The 8,892-nt window shown below is 37.0% G+C and overlaps 1 protein-coding gene and 1 long non-coding RNA gene across 2 annotated transcripts; both read left to right on the top strand.

Annotated features, from left to right (window-relative positions):
• The first annotated feature begins 3,703 nt into the window (after positions 1-3,703).
• LOC139189948 (uncharacterized) lies at positions 3,704-4,311 on the top strand. Its single transcript, XR_011573750.1, has 2 exons — positions 3,704-3,956; positions 4,045-4,311. It is a non-coding gene; the product is annotated as an uncharacterized lncRNA (long non-coding RNA).
• A 1,624-nt stretch (positions 4,312-5,935) lies between these two features.
• LOC103448719 (probable aldo-keto reductase 1) lies at positions 5,936-8,140 on the top strand. The gene is made up of 7 exons (XM_008387986.4): positions 5,936-6,093; positions 6,228-6,419; positions 6,703-6,906; positions 6,999-7,171; positions 7,260-7,356; positions 7,437-7,596; positions 7,684-8,140. The coding sequence occupies exons 1-7, from the start codon at positions 6,034-6,036 to the stop codon at positions 7,860-7,862; spliced, it is 1,065 nt and encodes a 354-aa protein (XP_008386208.2). The 5' UTR covers positions 5,936-6,033; the 3' UTR covers positions 7,863-8,140.
• The last annotated feature ends 752 nt before the right edge of the window (positions 8,141-8,892 follow it).

Here is an 8,892-nt window from a genome sequence, read left to right as displayed (position 1 = left end):
AGCCAATTAATTTCATAACCACCAAAACATTCCCCTTATGATTAATTAGCCAATTAATCATAATAAGTTGGCTAATTAAACCAAAATTAAACCTAAAAAACCCTACCTAATGGCTGGCCACTCCCTATCCGAAGGGGACCGGCCTATCCCTATAAATAGGCTCCCATATTCATCAAAAAATCATTCCAACACTCTTGCAAAATTCCACAAACTCTCTAAACATTTTTTCTCTCTAAATTCTAACTTTGGCATAAGAGTTTCTTCAGCCAAAGCCCCCCCATTCATCGTGGGCGTGTGAGGCTCTTGGCATTGACTCTAAGGTGTTAATTGTTTTGTAGGTGCAATTTTGTCCAATAAGAAGGAGGAAGAAATTTGCATCCACATCTCCAATTCCAAGCACTTGAGACATTTAGTCATTTCCTAAAGTTACACGTCCTCCACCTGATTTCTGATAGGTTTTAAAAAATTCACGATCAAAACAGAGATGTATGTTAGCTCTAGAATCTACCCACCAATCCTTATTTTCATAAGTAAAATTGACAAAGGAATCATACTTAAAATGTGTTTGAGAAGATTGTTGCTCTATCAGCATATTCACTTGGGCTTTTGGACCATTATGATTTGACCTAGACTTGTTCTCCTCAGTCTTCTTGTAGAAGTAATCCTTAGCTTTATGATTGGTTCTTCCGCAAACGAATCAAACCCCTTTCTCTCTCCCTTGATCCTTAGTCTTGTGAAAGTTCTTATTTTGGTTGGGTGATTTGAATTTAAAATTTGTTCTTCTAGGTTTGAAATTCCTCTTATTATTCATGGTAAACTTGGTTTTGTTTTTTTCATATTTGTTGGTGTCATTCTGTTAACCCTAAAAACTACCAAGCCTACGTGGCACGCAGACCGAGTAACTAGTAAGCTAACTACGTCATTCGGTTGTATGCGGGCGTGCCAACTCGTCGGCCGACCGAGGAGTAAAATATGTTGATGTTACGTTGGGTGCGCTGTTGACTTCTGAATCTCAAGACTGCAGCCGAGGAAGGAACACTCTCGGCCTTTAGGTTCTAGAGCCTGAAGATAAGGCTGCTAGTTCTGCGAAGTTCAATATCAAATTCGGTTTTCAATGTGCCGAATGTAATAACTTGTAACACCTCACTTCGCCAAAAAGGCTAATGAGATGGCCTTTGCCAATAAGAATTCGAAAATCCTTCTCGACCGAGACTTAGATAGATAACCAGTCGGCCTCTACGCAGTGCTGTTTATCCAAACTGAAGATGTTCGCCGGTTGCCTTCACAGTGCTGTTTATCCAAACTGAAGGTATATCAGCGGAAAAAGAAAACAAAAGTCTCAAGGTTGATGAGAGGTTTCGCGTAGAGCGAGGGTTTACACATGGCAGTTTTTGTGTTGAATTGGAAAGGGGCTTGAATGCTGCACAGTCTTCATGTATTTATAACGTTGGATATCTATCTGGCACAACCTGATGGTGCTTGTAGAGTTCAACTGCAATTCTTTTCCGTGGAACTGAAATTAATCCGCATCAGAAACCAAGGCATATCCTTCAAATAGATGTTCACGATTTTCTAAACCTCACAAAAACCTATCCAAATAAAAGTTTTATCATCATAACCTAACCTACCTAGGCTTGTCATCATCATCCAAGACTATTAAATCTTAGACTTATCACATCACCACCAAAAGCCAAGCCTATCTAGGCTTTTCCATAATCCATCCGTGCATGCACCATGACTTTTCAAATCTCATCTACCAAGTTTCTCCAATCTGATAGCAGTAATCCTAAGTTCACTAGAACTGTACTTGTTCCAAGATATAATGCCAAGATAATCCAAATTGAAAAATAATTACTATGACAAAAGCCATAATATTATTTTTTAACAATAACAAAATTATCTCCACTTTTCCATCTGACGATTGAGAGCTATGCTTACTCAACGGCCTTGATTGCACGGGCCGATGGTGTAACTTTGGGTCCAAACACATTCTCAACTAAGTTCATAGTTGTTTGTTTTTCGGTTTCCTTCTTTTGGCTTGACCTATGTTTCTCTTCAATTCTAATTGAATTTATGACTTGAACCAAAGTAAATTCTCCTTGTTTATGCCTTAAGGTTCTAGCAAAGTCATTCCAAGATTGAGGCAGTTTATCAATAAGGCAAGAGACTTTAAAGTCCTCACTGAACTTCGTTCCTTTCTTTTCAACACCTCTTAATAGCTCTTGATACTCATGTATTTGTTCCCCAACAGACTTATTGTTAACCATCTTATAATCATTAAAGTTTGAGACCGTGAACCTATCCATCCCAACATCTACAATTCCATATTTCGCTTCTAAAGTTTCTCAAAGTTCTTTGGCGGTGGATGTAGTAGCATGATACACATCATAGAGATGATCAGAAATGGCACTTAAGATTCTATTGTGACAATGGTATTCTATGAGTTCAGGGGTTAGTTTAGAAGATGACTCTTTAGAAGAGGAATCTTTGTTTGATTGAGTTTCTTCAAGTGCGGATACAAGTCCTAAGACAGTTAACCAATATTTCACTTGTTTTTGCCACCTACAGAAATTATGCCCACTAAATTTTTCAGGCTTAACACTATTTGCTTCTTCTAGGCTTGCCATTTGTTATGTAATTCTGACTAATAACAAGTGAGAGAGATATAAGATTGCTATAATATTGTAGAGATTAAAACAAATTGTCACTCAAAATTTTTAACAAGTATAGGATAAACTATACTGCTATATAATAACCACAGATCAATTAATAATGATAGTCATGCACATATTTAATTAAAGCATAAAACAATTAACATATATGAGTATGCAATTGTAGTCAAATTGTAATAATCAAGCACATATTTAATTTAATTAAAGCATAAAAGATGCAAGTGCTTGGTACTGAATAATCACACACAAATTGTAATAATCACGCACTGATGCAATTGTAGTCAAATCACTTGACAGATAAACAATATTAAATAATTGCAGTTTACAAGTAATATTTAATAATTAATTGCAGTTTACGAATAATATTAGATAATTGCAGTTTACATGTATCAGTATGCAATATACAAGTAATATTTAATTATTAATTGTAGTTTATGAAGATTATCAACCCCAGACAATAGCTGACAGATATGCAATATTAAAATGTTTTGGTACTAAAAAGAATAAAGAGAATGCAAAGAGTCAAAAAAGCAATGAATTAAAGGCAAAGTTTGCCTTCTCAGACAATTGAATGACATGATGCAATGAATGAAGGGTAAGGTTTGCCTTCTCACAAAATTCAATGACAATGACTCGAATAAAACAAATGCACATAGTCAAAAAACAACGATAGGACCTGAATAAAAAAAAATTCAATGAACGACAGAATCCTAACAATTCCACTTTCAACATAGGAAAAACTACAATTCTTAGGGCTTTCAAGGTACTGTAAAAATAGATTGTAAAATTTGCAATTATATTATCACACGTATACGGCTTTAGATTGTGAAATATATTGCAAAAATATATCAATTATTTATATGATCAAATATATCAAATCAAATGTATAATCACTATCAGACTTATGAAATTTAAATTAAAAAAAATATCTGGCCTGTGAACCAAAGAGAGGCGCGATGTTGCTGCCCTAAAGCCGTAAACGCCTCCCTATGTGCAGGTTATAGCGGTGCCTACAACTCCAAGATACAACCCAAAGTCTCACAAGATGTCTGATTCGATATGCACGCCAACGGCAGACATGATTGCTAAGTAGTGATCAATTGCCCAAGAATTATGAAGTAGGAATGTAAATAGACTGAGAGAGATGTGAGAATTGAGGGAGACAGAAAAGTTTAGCGTATTATGTTTTCTGTCTAAACTTGGCCGAAAATCATGGATGCACATCGGCACGGCTTGCGCTCTTGTGGATTCTTAATCAAGGCGATGGCATGGTACCAATTCCTGGTATGTGGGTATTAGCTTACTAACTGGACCGCGTCGATTTTGAACAAAAAAAGGTTAAGCGAACTGATCTCTCATTGTGTCTTTGCAGGGACAACTAAGAAAAAAAAACATTGACGATAATATTGGTTCCTTGAGAGTGAAACTCACTAAAGACGATATGAAAGAGATTTCGGATATGATACCCATCAACGCGGCAGCAGGGGAGAGATTAACAGATAGTCTTATGCGCTGCTCGTGGAAGTTTGCAAACACACCAGCAAAACAATGAAACAGACCAACTTAAATGTTTGTATGCACAATCGAATCTGCACAGTTTCTGCGAGAAAGTTGCAATACAGTCGAAGTCTTTGAAGCAGTTACGGATATTTCAACATCGTATTAAGTTCTTTTCTAAGCGTAATTGTTGTGCTAAGATAGCACCAAACCCTTTAGAACCAACTCTTTGTTAACCCACAGGAAATATATCAAATGAAACGCAAGAACAAAATATTAAAGACACCAAGATTTTAACGAGGTTCCTCAACAGTTAGTGTAACTGGAGTACGTCCTCGGAGCAGTAGGAGCTCACCCAATAATCCACTATCAACCAAATGGGAGTTTACAAAGTGTTGGCAATCTCACAACCCAAATAACCCAATACACCCAATAACTCTCACACTCTAAAGAAACAAATAGAGAAAGAAATATAGTGATTAATTTCTTCTCTATACAAAGCTCAAAGCTATTACAACAATAACACTTTGATGGAGTGAGAACTATCCAATGAAAGGAATAACAACTCCTTCTCTCAAAATGGTACTGCAGCAGTACCTTCTTTCTCTCCCTCTCTTCTCTTCGGCTCACCAATTTTTCTGCTCTCTTAAAAAAACAAAAGGGCAGCAGCTCCCTCATCATAACATAGCCTTCATTCAAGTCACCCCGTGACTTCCCATGGACCAAGAAAACTTTAGACAAAAATCCCTTTTCTTTTCCCCAAAATAAGGAAGAGACATAATTATTTTGTCTACCTTTTTCTTTATAATTTTTTATAGTCAAAAGTTGGCCACTTGGCCACATACTCCAACAGTAATTTCCATTCCAAAATTGTAACGCTCATGAACAGAACAAAGATCCGGGGACTACTTATCCCGGAAACTGTTGTTCTGAAAATTTCCGTTTCTTATAAAATGATACTGGACTCGTACACGGCAGGCACATTAATGGGAAATTATATGTAATAAGAGAGATTATTTACGCAACAGACTGTTGAGAATTAAGCTGCCTCCTAGCTTTAGAGTTATCCTGCAGAAGGTAATCCTGCAGATGAAGTCAAAAGGAAGCAGAAAAGTGTGAAGAAATGAAGACCTTACTAAAATTAGAAGGAGCTTTTTAATTTCAACGGCTAGTTTCTTCCCCTAGTTTTAGAAAGATTACAGCTGGTGTTTTATCTTTTAATTGTACTGAGCATTCTCATCTTCTTCCAAGTGGATGGATGATATTCTCTGATAACCATTTATGATCGGAGAGGAGTACTAGGCCTCTAGATGTAGGTTCTGGTTTTAGACCGGCTGTGAAAAAGATATAGTCTTTGTAATTTGTCTTTTGGGATATTAAGAAAAATATATACAAAGTGACTTTTGCTCTTCCGTTTTCTCTCGAGCCAAAACAAACACAAAAATCTCTTCAAACGATTATTCAAGTTTGAATCTTTATCAACCAAAAACAACATGCCTGATACCATTTCAAACACAGACCATCTTAAATATCCTACTCCTTTTAAACTAATACCGGGGTATTTTGTGATAAAATCTCATACTTGACAGATAATGCAGATGGTAATTAACAAAGTGTTGTTGGAAGTGGGCTTTTGGACACTAACAAACTTCCAAATAATATTGGTTCTCACGAGTTTAGTATTGGATTTAGTTCCTTAATGACCAATGACACACGCAGTGATCTAAAAGATATGCTGATGTAATCAATGACGACATGAAGTTTAGTGCGTAAAACGCCTTTAAATTCGCTCTCACTTCACCAAACAGGAGACAAAAAAGAGTTCCAAGAGTGCAACAAGATCGAAGAAGATCGAAGAAGAAGAATGGCGGAGGAGCAGAAAGTTCAAATTCCAAGAGTGCAACTCGGAACTCAGGGATTTGAGGTGAAACCATTTCAGATTCTTTACTCTAGCTTTACATTTCTGCAACTCGGTTATGTTTTTTGCTTCCCTCCAAATAAAAATTAGAATTATTTCACATTGATTTTATGCAAATTGTGAATTCATTTGTGGTGCAGGTTTCCAAGTTGGGATTTGGGTGTCTGGGGCTCACTGGAATCTACAACGATCCAGTCCCCGAAGAGCTTGGCATATCGATCATCAAGCACGCATTCGATAAGGGAATTACATTCTTTGATACATCAGATGTTTATGGACCTCATATTAATGAAGTTTTGGTACCTCATATTAATGAAGTTTTGGTTGGAAAGGTAATGTGCTCTGAATTAGTCTTTCCATAATTCAAAGTTGTGATTTTCCTTGTGCATATCGATACATCAAATGTAGGATACCCGTCTTTCTGATATAAAATACTCAGGAGTGTCGTATAATATCGCCGTATTCGTATCCGTATCCATATCCATGCCTCATAGGCTTAGGATCTCTTTGACTCGAAATTGGAGCAGGTTCTGAAAAGAGTCTAAGAGTGTCTAGGGCTGTCGGTATGCATTTAATGTTGGTCATTTATGCCGTCTTCGATCGGTTTAACTTCAGGCATTGAGGCAATTTCCACGAGACAAAGTTCAGTTGGCTACGAAGTTTGGTATCGTAAAAATTGAACCTAATCAGATGCTAGTAAACGGCAGTCCTGAATATGTCCGCTCCTGCTGCGAGGCTAGCCTGAAGCGCCTTGGCGTGGACTACATTGATCTTTACTATCAGCACCGGATCGATACAACAGTCCCCATAGAGGACACTGTAAGTGTTAGATATTTCCCCCTACTTTTGAAGTGCATTGTGAAGCCTTTTTCCATTTTTCTGTTACTCAGTTACTATTTTTGTAAGGACAGATGGAGGAGCTAAAGAAGCTGGTGAATGAGGGAAAAATTAAGTACATCGGATTATCGGAAGCTAGCCCGGACACAATAAGAAGGGCTCATGCGGTTCATCCCATAACTGCTATACAAATGGAGTGGTCCCTTTGGACTCGAGATATCGAGGAAGAAATTGTCCCGCTTTGCAGGTAACTACTTTGTGGCTGGTCGATTGTTCCCGCATCATAGTCAATTGATCAATGTGAGAAAATATTGTCGCTTTTGTTGGAACCACAGGGAGCTTGGAATCGGAATAGTGCCATACAGCCCACTGGGTCGCGGATTTTTCGGTGGCAAGGGTGTTGTCGAAAGTCTACCTGCAAATAATTTTCTGGTAAGGGAGTTCGGGGGTTGCGATATGCTAAATTATGTGAACAAGAACGGTTATTTGATGGCTATTCATTTTGTTATCAGGTATCAGGTTTCTGTCCTCGATTCACAGGGGACAACTTGGAGAAGAACAAGGTCATCTTTGGCAACGTACGAAAGTTGTCCGAGAAGCACGGATGCACCACTGCACAATTTGCCCTAGCTTGGATTCTTAGCCAAGGTGATGACGTGGTACCAATCCCTGGTAAGTTCGTATTAACTTGCTAACTGGACGAACCATTGTAATAAACTTGAAAACGAAGCATACTTACATCTCATTGTGTTCTTTTAGGGACGACAAAGATAAAAAATCTCGATGATAATATCGGATCGTTGAGAGTGAAACTCACTGAAGAAGATGTGAAGGAGGTTTCTGATGCGATACCCGTCAACGGTGCGGCAGGGGAAAGATATAGTGAAGGTCCCAATAGCTGCTCATGGAAGTTTGCAAATACACCAGCAAAAGCATAGCAAAATACCAACTTGTATCTGAAGTGCCTATAGTACTAACTAGTTGGCCAATACTGCTCATTTCTGTTGATATGCCTAGGGTTTTTTATTGATATAATAAAGGCACGTTTGTTGTAAACAGTGGGTATGTTTGCCCACATGTATACAGTAAAGATTCATATGCTAAATAGTGAAGTTTTTGTAAGTTTTCAAGGTAGTTGCTCTATAAATATAGCACCACGAGTGTTCAAAACACATGGATGCAAAAAGCAATAAGAGAAGAATGATAAGTTAGAATATTTTTTGCGTTCTCCTATTTTTCTTTTACCTGCAATCATTCTGTTGTAGTTAATAAACAAAACATTGTGATATGTTACATCCACTTTGCTCTCGCTCTTAGCAAAGGTTATTTCTCTAACTTTTGCCTATTTATAACAATGTTTGAATTTTGGTGACAATAATTTTGGAGCAAATCTTTACTCTTTAGTAAAAATGCAAGTGAATTTTTAAAAAATACATTGAAGTGTTTTCTACAAGAAATACTTAAAGTGCTTCCTACAAGAAACACATAACTAGTGCTTCCTACAAGAAGCACATAACTAGTGCTTCCTACAAGAAGCACATAACTAATGTTTCTTGCAAGAAGTTCTTCAAGTGGTTTTGAAATATAAAAATCTTTTTCTCTAAATGTGATTTCAATCATTTTTAAAATACTTTCAAATGAGCCATAAGCTAGAGATTCCATCTCCGTGTTAATGCTCTATCCATGGCCTCGTAACTCTACTTGGAGGCTTGAAATCGGAAACGTGCATGTTTACATGCCATAAATTTACAAATACAATCACAATTGTTGAGTTTAATCCATAATCCAAAATCAAAAGAAAAAAAAAGAACACTCTAAGAATGTGCGTAAAATTACCCTAAAATATTTAATGTGTTGATAGTATCTATCTCACATCGAAGAAATGATGGACATCGCATGTGCTTATAAGTAATTGGACTACTTTCCATATTATCAATTGGTTTTATGGTGGAACCTCAACTTTCTTCA

The sequence above is a fragment of the Malus domestica genome, chromosome 12 (genome assembly GCF_042453785.1).
Source record: "Malus domestica chromosome 12, GDT2T_hap1".
In the NCBI taxonomy this organism is placed as follows: Eukaryota; Viridiplantae; Streptophyta; class Magnoliopsida; order Rosales; family Rosaceae; genus Malus; species Malus domestica.
This window is presented reverse-complemented; position numbering and strand designations above follow the sequence as displayed.

What these genes read in the sequence shown, in the direction of transcription:
- LOC103448719 (XM_008387986.4), top strand. Translation starts at nt 6,034, where the DNA reads ATGGCGGAGGAGCAGAAAGTTCAAATTCCAAGAGTGCAACTCGGAACT. An exon ending in CAGTCCCCATAGAGGACACT is followed by an intron (nt 6,907 to 6,998) that starts GTAAGTGTTAGA and finishes TTGTAAGGACAG; the next exon opens with ATGGAGGAGCTAAAGAAGCT. An exon ending in GAAATTGTCCCGCTTTGCAG is followed by an intron (nt 7,172 to 7,259) that starts GTAACTACTTTG and finishes TTGGAACCACAG; the next exon opens with GGAGCTTGGAATCGGAATAG.